Below are 26,626 nucleotides of genomic sequence, written 5' to 3'. Positions count from 1 at the left end.
GCTGCTGCCTCGCTGTCACCCAAAGATTTATGTGCAAGAAGAAGGTACCCAGTCCCTCCATAAAGCCCAGCACTGGCTGCCAAATGGCTCTGTTTGCTGGCACACCTTTACCTGAATGAGTTTACACAGTTTTCATTCAGAAGCCACAGTCATTTTGCATCTGAGCGAGCTGAGAATGTATTTAACTAGCAGGGAAGTATAAACACTTTCAACATTTCACCTGTGCCTTATCAATGTGATTATTTGCTAGGCAGTGCATGTAATTCCTCTGCTGAGGCAGGAGTGCTATGGATAGAAATTCCAGTGTGAGCCCTTTACACCAAGGGAAACCTTCAACTGCACAGATCACTTAGAGCATCTGACATTTTTATTGCAATGACGGTAAGACTTCTCCAGCTGCTCTGCTGAAGGGACTCCCCTTATCCCAACGAGTGCATCCCTAACACAGGGTACATTTAATTGTGCTTCTGCACTGCCACATACAGTCATATCCATGCAGCATAAATACTGTTTCAAGGGAAACAACAAAATGCACAGGAGAGCCAGACATGGCTGTGTTTGGGGACACAGCTGAGGTGCCAGCTGAGCTAGTTCAGCAGGGATTGTTAATTCTGGAGCTCAGGCATCGCCAGTGAAACCTACTTTGCATCAACATGAAAATTAAGCTTCACATAGATTTTAACACTAGTAACTACTCTGGTAAAAAATACAAACATACTTGAGATAGGGCTGGAAGTAACTTTTCTTCCCAAAGGTAGATAAGCCAGTCTTTCTGAAAGCACCAGTGCTAACATGTTTAAGTACAATGAATCAATATATAAGCTCAGGTATTTGGGGAACGTTTCTGCCACAGGAGTGGAAGCTTGCCAGACCCACAATACAAAAACACGGGAGATATGGGGTTTATGAGCTTTTAGCTGTCAGACATTAGCTGTTCCTCACCCCAGTCTCTGTCCACATCTATCTCCTTCACCAGGGAGTTGTAGCACCCGCCTCACTCCCATCTCTGACTGCTCTGAGCTCTCAGCAGGTACAACTGCAAAGGCAGAGCTGGAAGTCAGGTGCTCCCCGCTGCTATGCCAGGCACTCCAAGGCATCCCAGGAAGGGCAGAGAAGCTCCACGGCACAGCTCTTCCCAAGGACACTGGAAGCAAACACTTGCTGTACCCACCTAAAGGTTAAAGCCTCTCAGGTTCTCAGCCTCTCATTCACCTCAGCGGAAACTGACACTGTTTGTCCCCTTTCTCGTGGTATTTCCACACTTTCCACGCCACAACAAACCCAGAAACTCACCAGTAAAACGCGACTTTGTCCCCGAGCTTCTTCTCATTGACATTTCTGTCCAGGAGGTTGTAGCAGATGTTGGTGGTCGCCCCTTTCATCCACTCCACGAAGATCTTCCCCTTGGTCACGTCGAAGTTGTACTTCAGGAAGGGTCCCGTGTGCTGGCTCTTCCAGTAGAACTCCTTAGCGATGTCACCCCAAAACTCTGCAAAGGGAGGCGGAGGCCACAGCTCGTGAGGGAGAAACAGGGATGAGGGGAAACAGGGATGAAGAAAACAGTGATGAAGGGAAACAGGGATGAGGGGAAACAGACAGGGATGAGGGGAAACAGGGATGAGGAAAACAGTGATGAAGGGAAACAGGGATGAGAGAAAACAGGGAGGGATGAGGCAGATGACACTTCCGCGGGCAGGAGGAGCACCCTCTGAACACCTCAGCCGTGAGGGGCTCCCCGCGGTCCCCACACACCCCCAAGCCCCGCGGGCAGCCCCGGGAGGGCCCGGGGAGCCGCTGCCCCGCCGCCCCGCTCCGCCCGGCCCCGCTCACCGTGCGGCTCCTCCACGGAGCGCTGGTAGAGGCGCTGGTAGTGGGGCAAGGAGGGGACGTGGGCCGCGGGCAGCAGCTCGGGCCGCGGCCGGTAGAGCCGGGCCTGCTCCCCGGGCTGCACCATGGCGGGGCGCCGGGGCTCTGCCGGGCGGGGGCCGCCCAGCCCGCTCCACTCCGCCGCGCCGAGCCGGGGGCGGGCACGGCGGGCACGGCCCGCCCTCACGGCGGGGAGCGCGGCGGCACCGCCCCGCAGCGCCAGGGGCAGGGTCAGAGCCCGCCCGCCAGGCCCCGCCGCCCGAGGGGCGGCCGTGAGGCGCTGCCGGGAGGAGGTATGGCACCCTGCGGCCGTGCAGCCCTGTCGGTGCTGTCCCCTCTCAGTGCTATCCCCCTGTGTCAGTGCCATGGCACCCCACAGCCGTGAGCCCCCTAAATGCCGTGTCCCCACTGTCAGTAGTGCCCCTTGTGTCAGTGGTGTCCCCCGGCAGCCATGGCACCCCACAGCCGTGAGTCCCCCAAACGCAGTGTCCCTCCTGTCAGCCGTGTGCCCCCCACCAGCCGTGTTCACTGTGGCACTGGTGTTCCTCTGCCAGCCGTGTCCCTTCTGTCAGTGTGTCCCCCCTGCAGCCACGTGTGCCCCCCAAGCACCGTGTTCCCTCTTGTCATTGCTGTCCCCTGTGATAAATAAATAATTGTGATTCATTAAACAAATGGGTGATTACGTCAAAATAAAACAAACGGATTGTAAAACTTAATTACACCGCCATAAAGAAATAAAACAGACCCTTACAAGGTCAAGGGGCCCTAAACCTCCCTACTATCCTAAAAATAAAATATGGCTTTTTTAGGCGCCTGTTCATCCAAGAATGCATGAATTATGACTGGTTGTAGAGATAACCCTTTTAGCTTTAGCTGTAGGAAAACCCATATATTAAATACTTAGCAAAAACCTGTGAAATGTATATGTATATGTATATGATATAATTAATATGCATGAAGTAGCTAAGATAAATACTAAATGTACTCTGTAGCAGGCGTGCAGATTTGGGAAACTGGTCCCCATTTCTGTCACCCAGCCGGCTGCTTGCTTTTACCATATAATAAACTCTTATTCAAAAACTTATAGAAACTCGAGACTTTGTTTATCACACCCCTGTGTCAGTGCTGTCCCCCTATCAGCCATGTCACCCCACAGCCATGAGCCCCCCAAGTGCCGTGTCCTCCTTGTCAGCGGTGTCCCCTGTGTCCGTGGTGCCCCCCCTCAGCCATGTCACCCCACAGCCGTGAGCCCCCTGAACACTGTGTCCCCCCATCAGCTGCCTTTGCTGCGGCAGCGGTGTTCCTCTGCCAGCCGTGTCCCTTCTGTCAGCCATGTCCTCCCCAGCAGTGGTGACCTCCTGTCACCACAACAGGCGTGAGTCCCCCCCCACTGCCATGTCCCTGCTGTCAGCCATGTGTTCCTGCCAGTGGTGACCCCCTGCCAGCCATGTCCCTTCTGTCAGTGGTGACCCCCTGCCAGCCATGTCCCTTCTGTCAGTGGTGACCCCCTGTCAGCCATGTCCCCCCCATCGGTGGTGACCCCCTATCAGCAGTGTCCCCTTTGTCATTGTGTCCCCCTATCAGCCACGTCACACCCATCATCCTCATTAGTGGTGTCTCCCCCTGTCAGGCCTGTCCCCTCTGTCACTGCTGCCTCCTCCTGTCAGCCGTGCCCCTCCATCAGTGGTGTCCCTATGTTGGTGGTGTCCCCTCAGAGCCATGTCCCCTCCGTTAGAGGTGTCTCCCCCTTATCATTAGTGTCCCCTGTCAGCCCATGGCCCCCCACCATCAGCCCCTATGCCAGCACTGTGTCCCCATAAGCAGAGCTTATCAGCCACATCTCCCTCATCAGCAATGTCCCCCAGGAGCTGAGTCCCCTCAGTGCCAGTCCCTGGCACTTTGCCAGGCACAGGGGAGCAACCCAGAGCTCCATCAGAGATCCTCCTTCATAGCCCCAACACACGCCAGAGGCCATGGTCACACCCTGTGCCTGGTCCCTCTGCAGAAAACAACCTTCCTTTGGATTCATGACCCTCCACTTCGCCACCACTGAGCTGGGTGAGCACAGTAAGCCGTGGCAGTTTACTGAGCACCTTCCCCCTGCAAAAATTGTACAGACTTTGTGCAGTTAGTGAGAAATTAAACAAATTTTTAATCAAGAAGGCAGCCCCTTTTAATCAAGGGGCTCAGAGTGGCAGCAGGGTCTCAGTCCTCAGACACAGACAAAATTCAACCAGAGAAGTCCCTGAGCAACCAGTCCCATTGGAGCAGGGGGCTGGACCTGGTGTCTCCCAGAGATTAGTGTGATTCCATGAGTCTGCCCTTGGAGACAGGAGTCACCTGTGGTTGTACCTCCTGCAGCCAGTCCATTGTCATCCCAGTCCTTAACATTCCCTGAGTTCAGCCAGACTGCCCCCATGGCATTGCCAGCCAAGGTGGTATTTCCTAGCCAGGCTGCCAAAACCTCAAATTCCACTCCTGCACTGGGGAATATCACCCCTTGGAGCAAATCACTGCTGTGCCCAGGGAGCCACTTGCCTTGGAGTCAGGGAATTTTATGGTGGTTTGGGTTGGGGCCAAGGAACACCCAAGACATAAAAGTCCATAAACTTGAACTTGGCACAGTATTCCAGTGGTCTGGTGTCAGCAAGCAGGTACAGCCTACATCAGGATCCTTGGTGTATTCCATGGTTTAGTGCACTCCCTGTGAGCATTGCCTTGCTGTACATGGGAGGAGTTGCAAACTTGTGGACTGGTCAGCACTGTCTGCTCTTCAGTGTTCTCATCAGCAAACAGGCCAGAAACAGTTCTACAGACAAAAGCAGCAGTGGTGGTGTGTATTTTCCAGTAAGGATGCTCCCCAGTTTTGAAGGACATGTTTATCCTGCAGCTCCCTGCTCTGGGCTCAGTCTGCTGCCTTGCCCACACTGCTTGGGGGCAGAGATTCTTCTGTGACTCCATTTAGGAGGACACAGCTGGTTTCCTCCAAGGTGAAACCCAGGAGTAGTTCAGGTGATGTACAGATGGGCTGTACCCTGTGGACAGTATCACTCCAGAGATACTCTCTACACCCCTCCAACATGACCTCAGCAGGCTTTACACCCCAAATGGGTCAGCCACCCTCACATCACACTGCAGCACTGTAACAAAGCTTCCTCAGCCCTGTGGCATCAAATCCCTGCTCTGGAAAGCTGCATTGTGGCCTCACATTATCGATTTCATTGTTAGTAACAAAAAAAAAAATCACCTGAAGGTGAAGTCTCCAACACAAGTCCACACGTATCCATCCAAATGCCCAATTTTAGCATATTCCTTGTTGGAGTTTCAGCCTGGGATCACCAGTCTCCGAGCCCAGGCTTACCCATTGGACACAGTACAAACACAGCCAAACCCTGCAAGGTATTTACCTCCTCCAGCCAGCATTTTCATTACTTCCAAGTTCCCTATTACAAAAAAGAGGTTTTCCTAAGAAAAAGTGATTTTGGCTACACGGCCTGGGCTCTCTGACATGGGTATTTTTGAAGCTCCCCAGGAGCTATGGGAATTGCACTGCTCCAACACTGCCTTTGGATTGACAGTCTGGACACAGCCCCATGAGTTTCAGGGTACAGATGGCACATCATTTAACAAACCAACTGGAAATCACATTGCTCCTCTCCTGAGAAGCAGGACAAACACAACACTTTTAAACACTAACCCAACACTAAAGGCCTTGAGAAGCCACCTAAAGTTGAAAATTTTCTGTTACGAGTTGCCAACCTTTAGTTTTAGCAGCCTCTGTTTCAGGGATTTGGCATTTGCCAGCAGGGCCCAGCAGCTTTCTAACAAACCCTTGTCCCCCTACGTGCCAGGTCTGTTGTTCACCCCACTGCTGGGAAAGGGCTTTGTCACTCTCCCCATCATGGGACTGTCCCAGGGCCAGTGAAGAGGTGGTTTGCAGATCTGGGAGGCACCCTCTGCTTCTCTTTTGCTTTCACTGATTTATCCAGCTGAAATTCTCCACCAGGCTCAGTGACAGCATGATTTCTCTCCAGCAACTGTTGCCTCTGTGTGCAGCATATTCCAAGCCATGAGGCCAGGACAGCACCATGTCCCACCAGCCCTACAGCTGTCCCTCATCCAGCATTGTCCAGTATGGCTGCTGCAGCCAGGGAATTTTGTGGTTGTGTTGCAGCTGCCCACAGCTGGGGCCCAGGAAGCTGCCTGATGGGGAGAGGGTGCATCTCCTCTCAGAAAGCACCTGCAAAGCAGAAAATTCCAAATAGCCTCCCAGAGGCATTTTCCCAAGCTCTCTCCTCTTCCAGTAGCTCTCCAAGCACCAAGTGTACAGGGCTGCGAACTGCAGAGTTGGTACCATCAGTCAGATCCCCCATGGCACAAACACACTTTCATTTCAGTGTTCCACAGCTGAAATACCATAGAATCATAGAATTATGGAATGGTTTGGGTTGGAAGGGACCTTAAAGACCATCTTGTTCTTCCAACATCTTCCACTAGACCAGGTTGTTCCAAGCTCTGTCCAGCCTGGCCTTGAACACATGTCCAGGCTTCCCTTTGTGATTTTATGGGCTCTAGAGAAAGGTCTCCTGCTGCATGTCCATGCCTTGCTGGTCCAGCTCCCTCCCCTCCAGGGCATCTTGCATCCAGATGGGCTCCTGCCCTGAAAGCTGGTGTGTGGTGGGCTTGGATGCTGCAGGGTTTGCTCTGAGCTTGACTCCCAGCTGTTCTGACTCACCAGGCAGCCCAGGAAAACCAGATGCATTTTGGGCCCTTTATTTCCTCTTCCTGTGAAGAAATAAAAGTACATAAAGGGTACATGTTAACGCATATTAAGGTCTCTTGTAGAGACTCAGAGGGTCAAAAAAAAGATACTGGCCAGGATATGTGGAGTCTTGCTTGGATGCTCTGGAAACAGCCTTTCAGTGCAGCATCTGCAGCAGTTCATTGGCCATGGTGGGACTCTTCACTGCACCTTCCCTGATATGAAAGACCTCAGTCCTGGAAGTGCTGGGGATGGGGGAAAGAAACTGGAAAGTGTGAAATGGTCCGTGCATCTCAGACCTTCTGATCCCAGTAGGGTGAGCATGAGGCAGCATCACATGGGAAACTTGAGTTAATTTGGGCAAAGCACTGCTCCAGTAGAGCAGCTGACTTACCTGGGGCCCCAACTGGGCATTGCCTTCTGACTGGCCTTGTTGCCAATAAATGTATGGGAATTACACATGCAAAGGATTCATGCAAATCACTGAGCATATCAGCCAGGTTGGTAGCTTGAAACAAGCAGACCTTTCTCCCCCTGAGCACTTGATCCAAACTCCCTTCCCCTCGAAAATACATGAGAGTTACAAGTGGTTAAAGCCTCCATGCCTGCCGAGGACGTGCTGCCAAAGCGTCTCCAAGGGTCTCTCCACACTTCTCACCATCTCTGCCACCACAGGGATCCTGCTGAGACACGTCCCAGGTGTGCTGTGGGATAGCCCTCCCATGGGAGGGCATTCAGTTTGCCTGGGATGGGCTCTGTGTAGGAGATGGTTGGGGTCAGCTCTGGGGTGCTGTCACTGTCAGCTGCTTTTGGGACCAGCTCTGAGTGAAACATCTGGAAGGGGCTCTTCTGCCCCTCTGCTCATTCTGGGGCTCTTTTGCTCCTCTGCTCATTCTGCAGTCGAATGTCTTTTCTTCCTTGCCAAAATCTGGGTGTGCAGGAGGCAACAGAGCAGGAAGGATGCAACCCAGGAAGGCACAGAGGTGTGAGAGCAACACCAAGGTCAGTGTGATGGCTGAGGCTCCCGTCCTTGTGTGGAGGAGAAGGACAGCAAACCACCTGCTCTCCTACTGCCTGCCCACTCATCCCAGACCATCTCCTGAACAGGACAGCCTGGACCAGGGTCTGGCTATGCAGTTTCAGCATCTTGGTGATGGTAATCAGAGAAAGCATCTTTTTAGCGTGGACCTTATCCTTGGTGAACATGTCACAGCACATAAACGAGCTTATGCCTTGCATGGACGTGCCACAGGCAGTGAGAGGCTTTATCAGAATATCCTGCAGTGGGAAAGTTTTCTTTAACCATAGGCAAAGGCAGAGAATTGAGCAGAACAAAAGAGCAAAGGATCTGGAAGGAATCACAAGCGACACGAGCAAAAGCTCCTGGGACCTGCAGAGCAGGGGTGAGATGGAGTGGGAGGCACAGATGGAGTGGGAGGGTGTGATCAGGCTGTGGATCTTCCTTCTGGGGTTTTCTGGGCTAATTTTCACCACCTGGCCAGGCTGGGCAGCCCTTCATTTATGCTGAATGAATCAGCACAGGGTTAAGCACCGTGTTGCACTGTCTCCCCACTGATGGCACTCCTCCTCCGTCGGCTGGCTGCAGAGGAAATTTTAATCAGCACCGTGATAACAGCCCTTCAGTCCTGCTGGGAGTTATCAGCTCCTTTGTTTGTAAATGTAACTGCTCAGTACCATAGGCTTGGCTCTGGGTTCCAGCACACACAGGCTCCACAGCCCTTGGGCTCAAGCTGCCTCCCTCCCTCCAGCCTCCTGCTCCAGCATTGGGGATATTGGGGTATTAATCAGGATGTTAAAACGACCCAGGTTGTGCTGAACACAAGCATCAAGCCTGAGCTGTTTCCTTTCTACCTCTGCTGTCACTGGGAGAGAGAGAGAGACCTCTGAATTTCAGGCTGCTTAAGATTCAAAGAGTAGCTGATAAATATCAGAGCCTGGTAATTTAGCCCTCTGCAGAGTACAGACAATATATTCATAATCATTTTATATGGAGATGAGCTAGTAACGCAATCAGGCTTATAAATCAAACCCAGGAGACATGTTAGTGCTGTTTGCCTGAGCTTCTTGAGCGATCTATCCACAAGAAAATGTCTGTCTGTCTCTTCGATGGGGCTAATTAACTTATAAAGATGCTCTCTTCTCTCACAGTGGCTCATTTGTTTACTTGGGCTCTGCCAGCTGCTGCTATTTTCATTCTGAAGAGGGGGCCAGGTCGGTAAGAGATTTGATGGAGGAAGAGAAACTGGGCTCAGGAGAGGTGATGCCTTCAGCAGCAGCACGTAGAGGAGGTTGGGTTTAATAACCAGCTTCCTCCTATGAGCTTCCCCCAGGCATCAGTGTCCCTGCACACCCAGAAATGTGGCTGCCTCCCTTTGTCCACGGTTTATTGAGCAGTAGGGCACAGTTGGAGCTCTGGGGAGCTCAGGGACTGTGGCCCATGGAGCAGCCATGTCCTGCCTAGGTGGCACAGGCCCGTGGGCAGGCAGGTGGCAGTGGCTGTGCCCTCGGATGATGAGTTGCCAACCATGCAGGGCCCCCAGTGCCAGCAATGCAGGGCACTCAGTGGGGTCTGCAGTGCCAGTGATGTGGGGTCTGAGGTGACACCAGTGTGGGGGCTGTGGTGGCAGCGGTGCAGGGTCTGAGCTGCCAGCAGTGTCAGCTGCAGTGCCAGGGATGCAGGATCCAGGCATGAATTCCCTGCAGCCAGGTCTCAGCCCAGCCATTGGCACTGGGCACATGTGTCCCCACGCTGTCCCCTGGCACCACCTGCTTCTGCCCTGCCCAGAGCCTGGAGCAGGCAGAAGCTGAGCTGTATCAGATGGTTCTCCAGCACCCAACAGCAAGAAAGCCATCACCTACCTGCACAGGGATGCCTGAAGCTGTTGCCCAGCCCCACACCCACCACCCCACTTGGACATGAAGGCCCGGGATGGGAACATGTGGACACAGGAGCACATCCCACATTCCAGACAGCCTGGGAGGCAGCAGGACTGCACCAGTGCTTGGTGGGACTGTGAGGGACGGGGACAGCACCCAACAAAGAGGGTCTGCTCTGCTCTTACTTTGCTTCCTTCTGGCCTGGCCATGTCCTGCCCCGCACCATGTCCGTGTGCTGGGAGCAGGATTTGGGGTGGTGCAAGGATGCAAGGTGCAAGGATCTGCAAGGATCCCAGCCAGGCAGAGCTGGGAGCACAGGGACACGTCTGGAGCAGGGCCAGCACGGAGCTGAGGTCAGTGCTGACACCAGAGGGTGGTGTGGTCTCATGCAGGAAAGCCACTGCTGGGGACACTTCCCTGCTCTGACACATTTGTAAGGAGACAACTTGGAGACAAGCTCACATTTATTTTTTTTTCATAGAGATTTTTAATGTTTATTTTTTAACAGACTTGGTTTAAATTTTTTGTTTTCTACAATAATTCAATGTAAAAATCCCAGTACAATATACAACGGTTTGAATATTTGGAGTAAGAAATCCAGCTTGGGGAGACACGTAAGTTCAGCTAGTTCCTAACACAGGTAGCAAATTCCCTCCCCCAGATTTCCCAGCCAAGAAGGCATTTGGGCAGGAATGTCACCCCCACCCCATCAAGACACTGGCTGCCCTGTCCCTGCCTGTATTGCAGTGGGACAGTCCCTCAGACACAGCCCCTTGGGAAGGGCAGGGTGCCCTCCATGGGATGGCTGAGAGCCTCCAACATTGGAAGGCAAAGTCTGCAGAGAAGCAAGGCTGGTTGGCCCTTGTGCGTGAGTGACATGGGACGCTCTGAAGAGGCCCTGCGTGCAGGCCCCTCAGGGTATGGGGCTCCTTGGGATGGAGAGGAGACCTGTCCTTCCCTGGGCAGCAGTGCCAGCAGCCCTGTGCCCTAGAGCAGCCACAAGGCCATTGGAAGGGGATGGCCATGGCTCTGCATGGACCAACCCGAGGGAAGGAAACCAAAGATGACGCAAGGATCCCTGGCTCTAGGGTCTGAGGGAACATCTCAGGGATAGCTCACTGGCCTGGGAGCTGGCAGTCTTTTAGGAAGCCACTTCGGCCTGGCCCATGGTGCTCAAGCAGCCTTGGGATAGTTCTACTTGAACAGCCTGGAATGGTTCTGCTCAAATGACATGGGGTGGTCCTGTTTGGGCAACATGGGAAGGTTCTGCTCCACCACATTGGATGAGCCTGCTCAAGCAGCCTGGATAGGTCCTGCTCAAGCAGCACAGGGTGCTGCTGCTCAAGCAGTGTGGGATGGTCCTGCTCAATGAGAATGATGGTTCTGCTGGAGCAGCATTAGGGTGGTCCTGCTAGAACAGCATGGAATGGTCCTGCTGGGGTATTCCTGCTCAAGCAAGGTGGGATGGTCCTGCTCAAGCAGGCTGGTGATCCTGCTCAAGATGCACAAGGTGGCTAACTTGAGCAGTGTGGGATGGTGCTGCTCAGGCAGCATGGGATGGTCCTGCTTCAGCAGTGTGGGATGGTCCTCCTTTAGTATTGGAATGGTCCTGCTAGAGCACCATGGGATGGTCCTGCTTGAGCACCATGGGATGGTCCTGCTTGAGCACCATGGAGCCACTGCAAGTAGCAGGGATAGTTCCTCATGTCCTGCAGCATCCCAAGTGATGCATTCAAAGCCATGTCTTGTCCCTGTTGGAAATCCTTCACTGCTTGGGGAAGTCTCCCAAAGACGTGCGTGCACGAAGGGATCCCAGGGGAATCTGGTCGAGCTCCATGTTCCAAGATAGTTATTGCTAATGCTAAATCAGGGCAGTGGTGACTTTATCTAGCTGAGTAACTGAAACCTTCCAACGGCAGAGATCCTCCCCTTTCCCCAGTGACCAGGTCCAGCTTCACTAGCCCTAGGGAGAAGTGTTTCCTGATGTCAGGAAGGGCCCTTCCTGCTTGCATCAGGGGTGGCTGAGCTGGTGGTGGCCTTCCCGGGTCAGGAAGGAATGGGATACAAGACAGGGGAAGGAGGAAGGGAAGCAGAAAATTGCAGCTGCAGTCAGATGTGCTGGGAGTAAAAGAGTGCAGGGAGGATGGAGAAGAGGACAAATGGGAGAAGCCAGGCTGGGAGAAAATTGGAGGTAAGGATGGAGTGGGAGATAAAGGAGAACGAAAGGACAGTGAGAGAGGAAGCTGTGAGCTAAGGAAGGAATAGGGAGGGGGTGGAGGGGAAATCTGTGAGGTAGGCAGGACACTTAGGGGATAAGGAGGGATGGGAAGATAGGGGGAGGTGGAGGAGCATGAGAAGAAATGGAGGCTGTGGAGGCAAATGACAAGGAATGGTGAGATAGCCAGAGGTAAAGTATGAAAGGGACAGGCCAAGAGGTGAAACAGCAGGAAAAAGGACATTGGGAGGTGGAGGGTCACAGGAAGGAGAGACTCAGAGAGATTGAGGTGGAGGAATAAGAAGTATGAGATGGAGGATGAGGGAGAAGGTATGGGAGATGGTAGAAAGGACAAAGAAGAAGAAAAGAGAGGCTGGGGAGGATGAAGAGACTGGACATATGGCAGGTGGTGGAGGAAAAGGAGGGAGAGGAGATGGAGAACAGAAAGGATGAGGAGACTGGGATATGGATGAAAATGACAGGAGTGATGAAGGGACATCTAAGGGATAGAAGAAGATAAAGACTGGAGGGCAGTGGAGTAGGATGGATGAGGAGATGGTGGAAAATAGCACAAGGGGGGATTGGAAATGTGAGGGTGGAGGAGGAGAAGGCAAATTTGGGTGACGCAGTTGAGGGGATGGGGAAATGGTGGGGGGTGAGGGTGGATTTTGGGATGGGGAAGTGGAGGAAGTTGAGTGAGGAGATAGGAAGAGATAGAAGAGAATGAAGAAAGGTGTGGAGAAGATGAAGAGTGGAAGAAGTTGAACATGGGGTGGAGGTGGGAGCTAATGGAGGATAAGCAGGGACAAGATGATGGTAAGATGTAGAAGACTGATGGTGGGAGCTGAAGAAGAGATGGTGAGATGTTGACATGAATATGGAAAGCTGGAGGCAAAGCAGGATGAGGATGGATAGCACAGGGTGGAGGTGAAGAAGGAAGAGAGGACATGAGGAGATGATGGAGGTGAATGAGGATAACAAGAAATGGGGTGTGGTGAATGAAGGAGGAGCAGGTGAGAGGGATGGGATGCAAATGTGACAGGAAGACTGGAAGGTGGATATGGAGGGCAACGGAGGAGCACAGGAAGCAGGGGTCGGAGATGGTGGGTGGTGGAGAAGAACAAGGAGGGAGAAGATGTAGTGTAGGATGCAGGGAGAGTGGGAGGGCACATGGTGGGTAATGGAAGAGCATAGCATGGCAGGGAGGGATGGGACACAGCTGATAGCACACTCTGGAACATGTGGAAGGAGAGGTGGGATGTGGAGGGATAGGAGGTCACAAGTGACTGGAGCACAAGAAGGGATAGGACATGATGGAGGATGCAGGAGAGCAGGAAGGAGGGACAGGACATGGTGGCTGATGGAGGAGCACAGAAAGGAAAGATGGGACCTGGTGGGTGATGGAGGAGGGTGGCAGGGCGGGATGGGACACACTGGGTGACAGCACAGGAAGGAGGGATGGGTGGACAATGGAGGAGCAGCAGAAGGACGGGTGGGACATAAAAGGAGGCACACAGGAGAAGGGATGGGATGTGGTAGGTGATGGAGCACAGGAAGGAGGAATGGGGTGGAGGGTGATGGAGGATGACAGGAAGGAGGGCTGGGCTGGGTTAGGTGGGTGATGAAAGAGTGGAATAAAGAGGGATGGGACATAAGGGATCAAAGAGCAGGGATGAAAGGGCAGGGACAAAAGGGATAGGACATGAAAGATGATGGAGGAGCAAAAGAAAGAGAGGTGGGTCACGGTGGGTGTTGAAAGACCTCAGGGAGGGACAGTTTAATGGAGTGAGCCTTGGACGAGGCTGGGACCTGCAGGTGATCAGAGAATCACAAAATCATGAAGGTTGGAAAAGACCTCTGAGCTCATGGAGTCCAACCGAGGGGCACAAGGACAAGAAGCCACGGGCAGTGATGGGAAAGGGGCTGTGGGGGGTGTGTGCAGGCTGGGGTGAGCTGGGCAGGCTGGGACGGGACATGAGAAACAGCAGCACCACACAAACAATGCAAAGCTGAGAGGAGCCTGGTGTGGGGTGACAGCACTGTCAGTGAGGCCATGGAGGACCCACCCACAGGTGGGTAACAAGAAGCCCTGGTGCTGTGGCACAGGTGGGGTCAGCACACGGGGATGGTGTCAGGGAGAGAGGGGTGGGTGAGGAGAGGCTGAGACACCGTGTGTGGGCTGGGCATCAGGCAGGATGGTGGGGACAGAGGGACAGGATGCATCACCCCACATCTCCCTCTGCAGCATGGTTCCCCCCCCAGCACGGGAAGGCAGCACCAAGGGTGTGGGTGAGGGGTTGCAGGACCTTTATTCATCACACAACAAGCAGGCATGATACAGGGGTGCAGGACAGGGTGGGCAGGGAGCCTGTCATCGGAGCACAAGGTGCCCTTCATGCGACCTTGGCATGGGCTGGTGAGAGGAGGCAGGAGGACAGGGCAGGGGCAAGCGTGGCTTTGCCCAAAACACCTCGGGCTTCACCCCAGGTTGGGCACTGGCATATGGGGAGGACAGGGCAGAGTCCATGCAGGGGCTGGGGTAGAATCAGCCACCTCCACACCTCAAATTTTCCCGACAAATCCCTTGCCAGCCTCGGCTCAGCCTCCCTGGGAAATGCCCAGCACTGCTATTTACAGAGTAAGACAGAACCGACCAATATTACAAATAATTAAAAGGCAGTTGTAAAAATGAGAAACCACATTCCAAAAGTAGAGGAGTCTTTAAAAAAAAAAAAAAACCAAACCAAAACCAAAACCAAACAAAACCAAAACCCCAATTTATCAATGAAAATGCTAAAAACCACCCCGAAAGGATCTATGTACAGCAGGAGATCGCCCGTGGCAGTGCTGTGGGACAGAGACCCGACTGCTCCCTGGCAAGGCAGGGACAGCGCCCGGCCCCGGCTGCTGGTGAGGGTGGGTGGCACCTGCCCTGTGCGTCCCCCACCCGCGTGACGAGGGTCCCTGTGGGGCCAGGAGCAAAAGGCCATCGGTGCTGGGCCTGAGGAGCCCTGGCTGATGCTGGTTTGTGTCTGGAGACACAGGCAGTGAGTGGCCGTCGCGGAGGTGCTGACGGAGGCTGCGACGTGGCAGTGATGCAGCCCTGCTGCTGCTGCTGCTGCGGGCAGAGAGCGGCTGGGCTGGACGGGAGAGGGCAGCAGCCTCGGCAGCACGAGCAGTTTGTAAGTGGAACTGCAGGATGACAATGTGCAGAGGCCCTGGGAGCAGTGTAAACACCCCCAGAGCAATGCACAGAGCCCTTGGAGCAGCGTACAGAGGTCCTGGGGCAGTCTACAAAGCCCTTGGAGCAGCGTACACGGCCCCAGAGCAACACACAGAGCTCTTGGAGCAGTGTATGGAGCCCCACAAGCAGTGTACAGAGGCCCAGAGCAATGCAGAGCCCTTAGAGCAGTGCATGGAGCTCCTGGAACAGTGTACAGAGGCCCAGAGCAATGCAGAGCCCTTAGAGCAGTGCATGGAGCTCCTGGAACAGTGTACAGAGCTCCGGAGCAATGCAGAGCCCTTGAAGCAGCACACAGAGCCCCTGGAGCAGGGTACACAGCCCCTTGGAACAGTGCATGGAGCCCTTGGAGCAGTGTACACAGCCCTAGAGAAATGCACAGAGCCCCAGGATCCACAGGCACCTGCAGGCAGCTCCATCTGGGTGAATCCCTGCCTGGCCCCTGACAGGCAGCTTGAAAATAGGTCAGGCAGCTGCCTCAGAAATCTCTGCTCTCTCCTGGAGCTGCACAGAAGAACCAACGCTGCTCTGTGTGGGGCTGGGTCACAGCCCCCCAGCCCCAGGAGCTCTGCACTGCCGTGGGGGCTGTGGCTGCTGCCCCCTCCCTCCTCGGGTAAGGCTTTTTCTGGTGGTGACAGAAGGATGTGCAGCGCAGACCACGGGCCACGCTGCAGCCTCCCAACCCACAATCTCTTAATCCAATTGGTGCCTCTCCAATGTAGCTCATTTCGGTATTTTTAAAATGCACTTGGTTTTACATTGCAGGCTGTCCGGAGTTGGCCAGAGCCAGAAGTGGAGGGGAAAAAAAAAACAAACAAACAACAAAACAAGAAAAGAGAAAAAAAAAAAAAAAGAGAAATATGTATATTCAGCACTTGGAGGAGAAATAACTGCAAGTGGCCCCAAGCAAGGAGGTGGGTGCAAGGCAGGGGCACCACGGCCGTGGCCCCTCGGGCGCAGGGGATGTGCACACACACACACACAGAGGCACACACTGCCTCTCCCCACGCTGTGCACCCAGCGACCCCATCCCTGCAGCTGGGGGAGCCCCGGGGACCACCAGGACCTTTCCCAGCAGCAAAGGGCCTCAGCAGCACCCCCAGAGCAGAAGGATGGCCACGGAGGGCCCCCCAGCCGGCGCAGCCCGGGTGACCGCAGGGAGCCTCCCTCCCTCCTCCTTCCTGCCCGGGGAAGCACGTGCGGCTGATGCAACCGCCCGCAATCGGGGCGGCGGGATGAGCTGGAGCCCGGGCAGGGCGGGCGGCGCTGGCAGCACCAGAGCCAGCACCGCAGTCGGGGCTGGCAGGATGAGCTGGAGCCCGGGCAGGGCGGGCAGCACCGGAGCCAACACCCTCCGTCCGCAGGGCCACCGCACCTCCAGCCAGCGCTTCCACACGGCCACGCTTCCCCCCAGCCCTCCCTGTCCACACGAGCAGCCTCCCCCGGCTGCTCTCCCCTTCTCAGGGCCCGGCGAGCCCTCGGCATGGCGGGGTCTCAGCTGACATTCCCGGGGCGGTGGGCACCGGTGAGGACCCCCCAGTGCCGGCAGCGGGAGGTGAAGTGACCCCCCTGGCCGGGATGTCCCCACGCCCCCCAGGGCTACCGGCAGCCTCCGGCCCCACATCTGCTTCGTAAGCGTCCCCGCCGGGGGCGAGGGGACGTTTAGGAGACAGATGCGCCCGCGCCGCCTCCGAGAGGGGCCCCCGCGGGCGTCAGCGCGGGCGCTCTTCTGGCAGGACTCTGGATAGCAGGCACTGGATAGCTGCGTCCCCCGGCCCCCCGTCCTCACTCACTCGAGGCCCCCGGCTTCTCCTCCGCCCTGGGGGGGTCCGCGGGGTGCAGTTTGCACTTGGAGGGGGAGTGGCGGACGGCGGAGCGGGACGGCCGGGCGAAGCAGGAGGTGAGGGACTGGGAGCTGCAGTCACACGCCGTGTCCTGCAAAAATAGACAGGGCACAGCGGGGTTAGAGGGGCCGGGCATCCCGACCCCCGCCACGGCGGGACACCCCGGGGGGCACCGTGCCTCGTTACCTCGCTGGCTAAGGCCGAGATGAGGTCGGGGTCCCGCAGGGCTGTGTCCTTACTGCCCTGCCCGGGGGACGAGGGCTTGGGGTCCTCGCAGCTGCTCTGCTTGAGGACCTTTTTGTTCAGGACGCGGGAGATGTTTTCAGCTGGGTGGTGGGTGACGGCGCTGGGGTGCTCGGCTCTCTTGCTGCCCTCCTCCCCAGCGGCCTCCTTCTTCTCCTGGGGGGTGGTGGGGCTCTGTGCCCGCCCGCAGACATTCCTGAAGAACTCCTGCACAAGGCCATACTTGGGTGCTTCAGGCTTGGCCCGGCTGCTCTCAGGGCAGCCCGGCTTCCAGATGGACTCGGTGCTGCCCGCGTGCTCCACCACGCTGAACAAGCTGGACAAGCCGTCGTTGATGTTGCTGAGGACGGGGCTGTCGCGGGTGGTGGTGGAGCGGGCCCAGGCGGAGCCATTCTGCTTACCCTGGTGCAAGTTCCACAGGCTCCTGTCCTTGGAGGCGTCCAGCTTGGAGGAAGACCTCCTCTGGAGCTTCGGAGAGCCGTATTTTGGGGAGCAGCACGGCCGCTCGATCCTGGAGTGGACCTTATCCAGGGAGGAGGAGATCTGCTTGCTGCGCACGGACACGAGGGAGGAGCTGCGCGGGGACCAGCTCTTGCTGTGCACGCCGGCGCCGCGCGGGAGGTCGGTCTGGAGGCCGACGCTCACCGTCTGGATGGTCTGTGTCCCCACGTGGGCCAGCCCCACCGTCTGGCTGGAGGTGCTTTTCACCTTCCTCTCGAGGGAGCTGGAGCGGATGGCCTGCCGCACGCAGTTGGTGATCTCCTTCATGTCGTCGCTCATGTTGCCCGAGATCTCCAGGTCGTGCAGCGCCGGCGGGAAGCGCGGCACCGGCGGCACCGCGCCCTCCACCGTGCCGCCGTCCAGCAGCTCCCGCTGCTGCTTGGAGAAGTTGCACAGCCACTGGCTGTAGGTGCCCTCGGTGCTGGCCGACTCCTCCGGCTCCTTTGGCTTGGCCATGGTGAACAAGAACCCGGGTTCGATCATGATCTTGCCCTCCTTGTTGTGCACCAGAGGCGCCTCCAGCCGCCGCACCACCGGCGGGCTGTAGTAGATGCGGATCCCGGTCTTGTCGGGCGCCGTGTAGCTCCTCTGTATTTGTTTGTGGGCTGGGTCGTGCCCGGAGAGGCTGCTTGCCCGAGAGTAGTCCCAGGAGGATACGTCCAGCTTCTCCTTGGCCAGGCTGTCGGGGGCGGGTTGTTCAATATTCACATATGTACAGTTGGAGGGAGGAACACTGGCACTGTCCCGGATCCCATTGGGCAGCAGCTGGGTGGCTGAGGATGATTTTTTGCCCCGGGCATGGTCACCCAGCCCTGGCACGGTCTTTCCAGGGAGGTAGGGAGAACAGTCGAGCAAGCTTTCGAACTCTGACATGGAGGAAACTGACTTGGTCCTGTGGGGAGAGGATTGGGATCAAAAGGGGACAGGGCAGCAGGCTGGGGGACAGTTGAAGGCACGCTGCTCCCACCACAATGGGACCTTCTTGGGCACCCAGTCCTACTCTTCATGGGGAGCCCTTGGCCTCCAGGACTACCCTGGACCATGGCTGCATCTCTCCCTGATTGTCAGGGATGTCAAGCCTAGGGGCCTTCTCCGTGCCCTGGAGACCATGCAGGCACCAGCACACTCACCTTTTGAGGTTGGTTCCCTTGGCTTCTGTTTCAGAGATTGTCTCCTTGTCTGTGATTTTCTCATTGAGAGCCTAGGAGGACACAGGAGAAAGCTCCGGGGTCAGCCAGCACAGGACCAAAGCACAGAGACGGGCTGGAGCACGGGCTGCATCCTGCTCCCCTCCAGCACCACCAGCTTCCCACACACTCCCAGGCCCAGCATCCCATTCCCAGGCTTGCATGGGGCTCACTGCATCCACACCTATTTTAAATCAGCTTTTTATAACCCCATGGAAGCTCTTGGGGTTCAGCTATGCCCTCCACCCTCTCATTCTTCCCAATTCCTGATGCCCCCATTTGCAGCATCATTTGCTGTTTAAGAGGGTGTTAACTGGGGTAAACACAACCTCCCACCTAACCCTTAGCATAGACCTGAGCCCAACGAGCACCCTGAGAGTCCTCCACCTTCTCTTACCCACCTCTTTCCAGTTGCTGCCGTGCTTCTCCATTTCCGAGTGCTTCAATGCCCACGGGTTGGATCCTTTCTGCAACTGGAGAATGTGACAGTTATTCAACAGCTGCAATATGTGCCCCTCTGGGCAAATGGCAGAGGCTGGAGGACACATTCAGGACGGGGGACATCATACCTGGTTGAGTTTGTTCTGCAGGTCCTTTGCTTGCTGCTCTGCCTGCTGCTGCTCCTCCTTGAAGCGAGCCAGCAGCTCCACCTTCTCCTGGTTCCAGTTCTTCTCACTGATCTGCAGCTGCTTGGTGAGGTCCATGACGGCGCTGTAGGACTCTGCCAAGAGATGCTGGTGCTCCTCACGCTCCCTCTTCAGTGCCACCTTCCAGTCCGGCAGCGCTCGCTCTGCGATCCCTTTGCCTGCCTTTGACTCCAGCTGCAGGGACACATTGGTGGCTGTGGGGGACCCGTGGCTCCAGAGTGGTGCTGGACACCTCCAGCAGAGGGGCAAGGCTGCGGGCATCCCGCTCCCCAGTGCTGGTCCCATGCTGCCAGCTCGGTCAGCAAGCGTGTCCCCAAGGCTGTGGGCACCATGGCCAGCCCTGGCTTGCAGCCACGTTGTGCCAGCTGGCCTGGCAGATGGTCACCCAGTGGGACACAGGCTGAACGTCCTGCCTGCCTGGCTGTGCTCTGCCCACACTCCTCCATGGGGGACCTGGCTCCTGGAGAGGGGCAGCATCGCCTGCAGGGCTGGCAGAGCAGACCCTGAGGATGCTGCTGCCACTGGGGTGCTGCCACCACGGCAGCTCTGCTCTCTTTTGAGGGGGAGTGGGGACTTGGGGACCACCGCTGAGCTCTGCCTGGAGATATCCTGCCTGGAAAGCACTGGCACCTGCTCTAGGGAGCAGAGCTGACGTACAGCTGTGGGCTGCTGGCAACAGAGTGTGATGGAGTGGAAACCCCTCATCACTGGGAGGGCAGGGCTGGGGGACCAACGGGACTGACTGCAGGCAGGAGCCCAGGCTGCCCTCCCTCCACCTCCTGCCCCCACCACAGCCATGCATTCCTTTTGCAGCATCCACAGGGATGCAGAGCCCCCACCTGCACTGTACCTCGGGAGAGGAGAGGAGGGCTGTGATGCCACCCTCAGATGCCTGTCCTGGGCAGGGATGCTGAGCCCCTGTCCCATCCCACCCCCCATACAAACCCAGCAGAGGAATAAAGAGCATCCTCTGCTGCTCCACAGTCAGATTTCCATGCCAGCCCCGTTGCTATAGAAACTTGCCTGCCTGAGCGGCTGCTAATTAAGATTCCCACAGTGCCACCCTGCTCCCAGCCCTGCCCAACAGCCAGTGCTTGGCACGGGGCACAGGCAGCCCCCCAGCCCCCAACCAGGCAAGGAGGGGGCTCTGCCAGCCCGCGGGGTGCCCAGGGCTCCCACCTGGGCAATGTGGCACTTGAGCTCGGCGCGCTCCATCTCCCAGGCAGCCTTGGCCTTGGTGAACTGCTGCTGCAGCTCGCTGGCCCCGCGCCGCTCCTCCCGCAGCTCCGTGCACAGCTCCTTCAGGGTCACCTTCATGTCGGCCAGAGTCTTGATGCACTCGTTGGGCTGCCAAGGGAGCAGGGGTGAGCACAGGGAGCTGGGACCCAGAGGGTACCCAAGGGGGTGGGACTCCATGGAAGCTGCCCTCTCTGTATCCCAGCCCTGCTCCCAAGGCAGGAACCACCCCTGGGGGTGATGTGTCTGCACTGAGCATCCCCACCCAGCCATGCACCCCGAGAGGAACCACCACCCCGTGTCACTTGGCAGCAGCTGTGTCAGCAAGAGCCCACAGCAAACACTCACTGGCACCAGCGGCTCCTCGAGGGCAAAGCAACGTCACCCTGCAGAAATCCCCTCCTCCCTGCCCCAGCCTGGAGTGCTGTGATTCCTGGGGCTCTGCAAGGTTTCCCCAAGGGGTGAGAGGAGCTGCTCCCAGGTCCCCAGGGTCCTGGTCCCCACACTCCCTCCCTGCACGCTCATGCCCTCAGTGGTGGCCCCTTTGCATCCCCATCAAAGCAGGATAAGGGAGCTCAGCCCCTGGGCTCTAGTCTGCACAGGATGAACCTCACATATGGCACTGCAAGACCACAGCCACAGCAGGGGCTGATCCTGCCCCGATCCACCCCTGGGCTTGTGGGGACCCCACTCACTGTGTTGGGGGTCCAGGTGTCCCCAGCACACATCTTGTTGTCTGCCTGTTGCTGTGGGGCGAGCTCCTCCTCCTCCAGCAGCAGGTACAGCTCCTTCATGCTGTTCACCTGTGGGAGACACCACGGCTGGGCTGAGGAGGGGACCCACAGCCCACGGCCAGGGACAGGGGACACCCAAACAGCCCTGGGTGGGACGTGTAGGCACAAGGGACAGCCCTGGGGAGGACCAACAGCGTGTTCCCCCCTCCAAGGCAGCTGAGGTGGGAGCCCCTCAGCCCACTGTACCTCCAAAAAGTCCTCGCCCTCACTGTGCACCATCTTGCCCTGGCGCCAGCGCTTGAGGAACCACTTGAGCTTCATGAAGAGCAGAAGGAAGCTCTGCCTGAACTGCTGTGACTCCTGCACCAGCAGATTCTTCTCCTGGCTCCAGAACTTCTGCTCCAGCCGCCTCTGCAGGTTCAGGCTCTGCAGCTCAAACTCCCGCCGCAGCAGCGCTTTCTGGTGGTCCTCCTTCAGCTGTGGAGAGATGTGTGGGCACCTGGGGTGGTGTCTCCACCCCAGGGTCTGGGCTGAGCCTGGTGTCAGCCCCATATCCCTATTCTGGGGGACCTGCAATGCCCTGGCAGTGCACTGGGGACACCAGAGCCATCAAGGCAGTGCCACGGGGGAAGCTCTGCATGGCTGCACACCCATGTGAGAGGAGTGAGCTCAGTCTGTGTCCCTTGAAGGTGGGACACGCTGTGTGCGCTCCCAGGTGACACCCAGGTCTCCGAGTGGGTCATTGGGCTGGAGGTGACACAGCCACGGGTGTGGGGACAGGCTGCTGCCTACTCACCTGGCAGATCTTCTGTGAGAAGTTGTCCACCTCGTCCTTCCTCAGCTGCCTCTCCTGCGAGAGCTGCTCCTGCAGCCCCCGCAGGCTCTCGTTGGCCTCTGACAGCACCAGCTGCAGCTCCTTCATCTGCAACAGCCCGGAGAGACCACGGGGATGGTGGGCTGTGTCTGGCTGCACCTCCCCGTGTCCCTCCCCAGCAGGGCTCTGCAGCTTCCCCGGTGCCCAGCTGTCACCCCTGTCCCACAGCCCTGCTGGCCCAGGGACGTGGCTCCCTGCCCGTGTCATACCTCGGTGGCGTAGGAGTCGTTCTCCTCAGGCCGGCAGGTTTTGTAGCTCCGGGGATGTGTGGGGTCCGTGTCCTTGGCGTGGGGGATGCGGAAAGGGTCGGCGTCCCTAAAATCAGGCTGCTGCATGCGTGGGCAAGTTAATGAGAACAAACCAAAAGAGCGGGAAGAAAAAAAAGCCAGAAAACAAAACAATGGGTCTCCGAAACAGTAAAGAACTACAAGACGACAAAAAGGATGAGGAGGAGAAGGAGCTTCATCACCATGGCGGGAGACAATGCGGAAACCAAAAGGAAACACAGGATGAGGAGACACGTGGCCTGGATTGTTTGGGGAAAGGGGAAGAAAGAGAGAAAGAGGGAAAAAATGTGCAAACACCAGTTACGGTGCCATGCAGTGACTGGGGGAGACTGGGACCCGGGACTGGTAGGACCACATGCAGAAAAATAGGACTCTGAACAAGGGAGTGTGCTCCAGAAAAGGGGCTGTGCCCGCAGCCCCAACCACCACTGACGTCCCTGGTCCCCAGCATGGGCTGGGACCCCTGAGAGGAGGGTGATAGCAGGGCATGAGCTGCTCTCCGCTGCTCCAAAGGTGCTCCTCATTGGATGCAGATTTGTCCTGGAGCCTTTGGTCTCCAAATTACCCTGCTTGGGCACCCCTGGGGGCTGAGGCTTCCTGCAAGCGGGGTCCCCACAATTTGGGCTGCTTTCAGGGGCTACAGGCTGCTCTCCTCCCACCCAGCTCATCCCCAACACGAAAGAGCTTCCAAGCTGGGGATGTTGGGTTGAGCAGCCAAAACATCAGCCCCTGATAAGGAAGGATTGCACCTGAGAGCCCCTGGCCACGGGCAGAGCAGCCTTGGCACGACCAGCCTGTGCTGGGATGTGCCAGGATGCCCACTGCCTCCTGCCCTGGGCACACTCTGTTGGAGCAGAGTCCTACCTTGTCCCCGGTGCCACTGGCATGCAGTGAGGTGTTAGTCTGGATTTCGCTCTAGAGAGGCAGGAGGGAGGTTACACTGGGGATCAGGGTTTGCTCCATTAAAGCAGGAGGAAATGGGGCAGCAAATAAAGCAGCAGCTGCTGTGAGGGATGTGGGAAGAAGCTGTACCTGGAAGTCGGAGGAATGGTCCTTCTGCAACCCCTCTTTGGTGACGTCGTGGCTGCTGGGGCTGGAGAAGGGGAAAGAGTCTGTGTGCTCCTTGATGCCGCCGGTGAGGTGGTCCACCTTCCTCACGAGGCAGCCCAGGTCCTGCTGGAGCACTCCCAGCCGCATGAGGAGCACGTTCATCAGCTTGGCGTCGCTGGGGCTCTCACCACCACTGCCCACCGCCTCGCCCAGCAGCACCCCCGCGCACTCGTTGTCCAAGCAAGCCTTCAGCCCGGAGGTGAAGCCGTTGGCATCCGAAATTAAGACGTCGATCGCTTTGCTGACGAGCGTCGCCTGGTCCCTGATGCCCAGCAAAGTCTCCAGGTCTTTGGGCTTGAGCACCTTGGCGGGGCCATCGAGCACCTTCCCGTTGCCAGGCACCCTGTCCTGCCCGTCGGCCTCGCCGCCGCCCGTGCCGTCCCTCCAGCCAACGGTGGGGACGCACTGTGCCGAGTCTCCGGCCTCGGCGTCGGTCTCCAGCATGGGCCGGGTGGTCTGGCAGGAGGCCAGGTCGCAGCGCTGCAGGTTGGAGAGCAGCACGCGGTTCTCGTACTGCAGCTTCTTCACCTTCCCGCTCAGCTCGCTGATCTGCACCTTGGCCGTGGCCAGCTCCTCCTGCGAGGGCTCGCTGACCACCGAGCAGCTGTCCTCCGACAGCGTCACGTCCAGCTCGTGGTCCGACTTGTACTTGCTCAGCTCGTTCAGCAGGAGCTTGTTCTGGTCCTCCAGCTCCAGCAGCGAGCGCCTCAGCAGCTCGGCCTCCTCCTCCACAAACTGCAGGTGCCGGCGCAGCTCCGCCACCGTGTCCCCTCCGTCCCCGCAGCTCGAGATGCCCACCAGGAACCGCGTGTCCTGCCCCGGCAGCTCCCTGTCCCCCTGGCCCTTCATGTCGTCCATCTCCGCCCGCAGCCCGCGGTTCTCCACCTCCAGCTCCACTATCCTCCGGCTGAGGATGTTGGCTTCCTCTTCCACCAGCTTGAGGTGCACCTTCAGCTCGGCCTCGCGGGAATGGGGAGAGTCAGCCAGCTCCTCCACGGAGAGGGAGCTGTCGAGGTCCCCGTACAGGGACCGGTACTTCAGCAGCTCCTCCTTCATCCCATCATTCTCCTTGGCCAGCTTGGTCAGCTTCTTGCACATCAGGGCCGACTCCTCCTTGGCAAAATGCAGCTGGCACTTCAGGTCTGCGCTGTCCTCCTGGGGACACAGAGGGCGTGGGTGTTAGAAAGGTGCTCACAGGGGCCATGGTGGCTCTGAGGGAGCCCTGGGGACATGCCACCCTCCCACCCCAGTCAACCCAGGGAAGCTGCAGCCAGTCATGGAGGGGAAAAAGCTTTGAGATCTATCCTGGAGGCTTTCAGGGACAGCACCGAGCCTGGGCAAGGAGACCCACGTGGCTCTGTCCCCAGGAAGGACATCGAGCCACCAGCAGGGATGTGTAGACCAAGCCCAGCCCAATCCACCACAGGGCAGAGGAGAAAAGAAAGCTGTCAAGACTCCACAGGGCAAAATAAAAGTCACCAAGGTTTCCTCCCAAAAGCCAGCAAGCACTGAAACAACTGGCACTGCTGCCACTGCACTGCACCCTCCCCTAGGCTCTGCTCCTCCCACTCAGCCCTAAACACTCCATCACAGAGCAGAGAAGCAGCAGTTTCAGCTGGAAACCTCCTGAAATCCAGCCCTTGGTCTCGCTGCCACCACTTTGCCAGGAGACTGAAAACCCAAGCAAAGCCTCAGCATCAGCTCTCTGGTCCCTTCCCAGCCCCTTTGCTTCTCAGGACTATTTCTGTGTGTTTGTTTTTTTTTTTATTTAGCAGTTAGGACCTTGGCCATTTGCCCAGACAGACCGTTCCTCTGCTCTGGGAAGCTTTTTGGATGGAGGACCAGGATTTCCTGACGTCCAGCTCGCAGCTTCCCGTGCCGTGGGGTCACTTGAGTGCTCTGAGCTCTGGTGTGGTGGCTGCCAGGAGGGGACCTGCCTGGCCGTGACCCTCACCCTGCTGCACTCGCTGGAGCTGGGTGGGTGCTGGAGGTGGCCAAGCCCTTTGGCCAGGTGGCTGGTGGCCCTGGCAGCCCTTTTCATAGCTGAACTCATCTCCTTTCCCCTTTTCCTGGCTGGCAGAAACAATCTGTCCCCCTCTTTGGATGTTCCAGGCCCCAGCTCTCCCAGCCATGCCCACCCTCACAACCCTAAACCCTGCAGCAGGTATCTACTCTGCAAACTTCCTGGACTGCTCATAACAAGGGTGACGGGAAGGAGGGGGATCCCATGAGTTGAGGGTGACATTTCATTCCCCAAATGTCCTGCTGTGACCACAGGAACCACCCTACTGCTGTTCTGTGCTCGTGCACAGAGACATGGCCTCGTTAAGGCGCATTAAACTGCGTCCCCCTAATTAGCTGTGGAGATTAGGGGAGGGCTGGCGGGCAGCTCTCCCCGCCAGGGCAGACATGACCTCAGTTCCTGTTTTTCCAGGGGAAAAAAAAAAGCAGCGGCCCGGCGTGTCCCTCTACCCCTTGGCATCTCCAGAGGGACACACACATCCCCAGGACCCTCTCGAGTGTCCCTGGGGTCTGGGCAGACCTTGGTGTCGAGTCTGTCCCCCACAGCTCCATTTTTGGTGAGTGCTGATGCTCACCCAGCTTGGCTTGGGCAGGAAAGGGGCCCAGGAAGCCACCGATGAGTCACAAGCATCTGTGCCCACAGGGCCACCAGCCCTGCCACTGGAGAGGGAGCGGATGGAGGGGCCACATCCAGGGGCATTTGCACCCAGGGAAGCCCAGGGTGGGCTCCTTCCTGGAGCATTAGTCCCATCACAGAGCTGGGGCTGCATCCAGCCCTGCATCCCCAGGCTGAGGGGTCTCAGCTCCGCAGGGGTGTGGGAAGCAGAAGGGGTTTCACTGCTGCCAAAAGCTGGGGGTTGTTTCCTGCCCCAGGAGGAGACAGAGGAGGGGCTTCAGCCTTGGGAAAGGGGTGATGGAGGGGCCTCCTCAGCTCGGGGCAGAGCCGGCTGTAGGTGCAA

General features: G+C 57.3%; 2 protein-coding genes across 4 annotated transcripts in view; both read right to left on the bottom strand.

Moving 5' to 3' along the window:
* ACSS2 (acyl-CoA synthetase short chain family member 2) overlaps positions 1-2,023 on the bottom strand; it is a 31,618-nt gene extending 29,595 nt beyond the window's left edge. Inside the window, exons 1-2 of one of the 2 annotated variants that reach the window (XM_064674267.1) lie at positions 1,831-2,023; positions 1,294-1,489 (exon numbers count right to left, since the gene is read on the bottom strand). In XM_064674267.1, the coding sequence (XP_064530337.1) occupies positions 1,294-1,489; positions 1,831-1,954 (320 nt within the window). In that variant the 5' untranslated portion in view covers positions 1,955-2,023. The remainder of the gene's footprint in view (positions 1-1,293; positions 1,490-1,830) is intronic. The other variant, XM_064674268.1, reaches the window with a different exon arrangement.
* Positions 2,024-9,989: 7,966 nt separating this feature from the next.
* Positions 9,990-26,626, bottom strand: part of MTCL2 (microtubule crosslinking factor 2) — a 30,704-nt gene continuing 14,067 nt past the window's right edge. Inside the window, exons 5-16 of one of the 2 annotated variants that reach the window (XM_064674265.1) lie at positions 23,568-24,800; positions 22,458-22,577; positions 22,171-22,296; positions 21,621-21,851; positions 21,336-21,443; positions 20,584-20,751; positions 19,327-19,578; positions 19,159-19,230; positions 18,701-18,771; positions 17,013-18,462; positions 16,776-16,917; positions 9,990-15,748 (exon numbers count right to left, since the gene is read on the bottom strand). In XM_064674265.1, coding sequence (XP_064530335.1) covers positions 15,720-15,748; positions 16,776-16,917; positions 17,013-18,462; positions 18,701-18,771; positions 19,159-19,230; positions 19,327-19,578; positions 20,584-20,751; positions 21,336-21,443; positions 21,621-21,851; positions 22,171-22,296; positions 22,458-22,577; positions 23,568-24,800 — 4,002 coding nt within the window. In that variant the 3' untranslated portion in view covers positions 9,990-15,719. The remainder of the gene's footprint in view (positions 15,749-16,775; positions 16,918-17,012; positions 18,463-18,700; positions 18,772-19,158; positions 19,231-19,326; positions 19,579-20,583; positions 20,752-21,335; positions 21,444-21,620; positions 21,852-22,170; positions 22,297-22,457; positions 22,578-23,567; positions 24,801-26,626) is intronic. The other variant, XM_064674266.1, reaches the window with a different exon arrangement.

This window comes from Pseudopipra pipra, chromosome 17 (genome assembly GCF_036250125.1).
Source record: "Pseudopipra pipra isolate bDixPip1 chromosome 17, bDixPip1.hap1, whole genome shotgun sequence".
Classification (NCBI taxonomy): domain Eukaryota; kingdom Metazoa; phylum Chordata; class Aves; order Passeriformes; family Pipridae; genus Pseudopipra; species Pseudopipra pipra.
The sequence above is the reverse complement of the archived record's forward strand: the minus strand, read 5'-3'. Positions and strand labels throughout refer to the sequence as shown.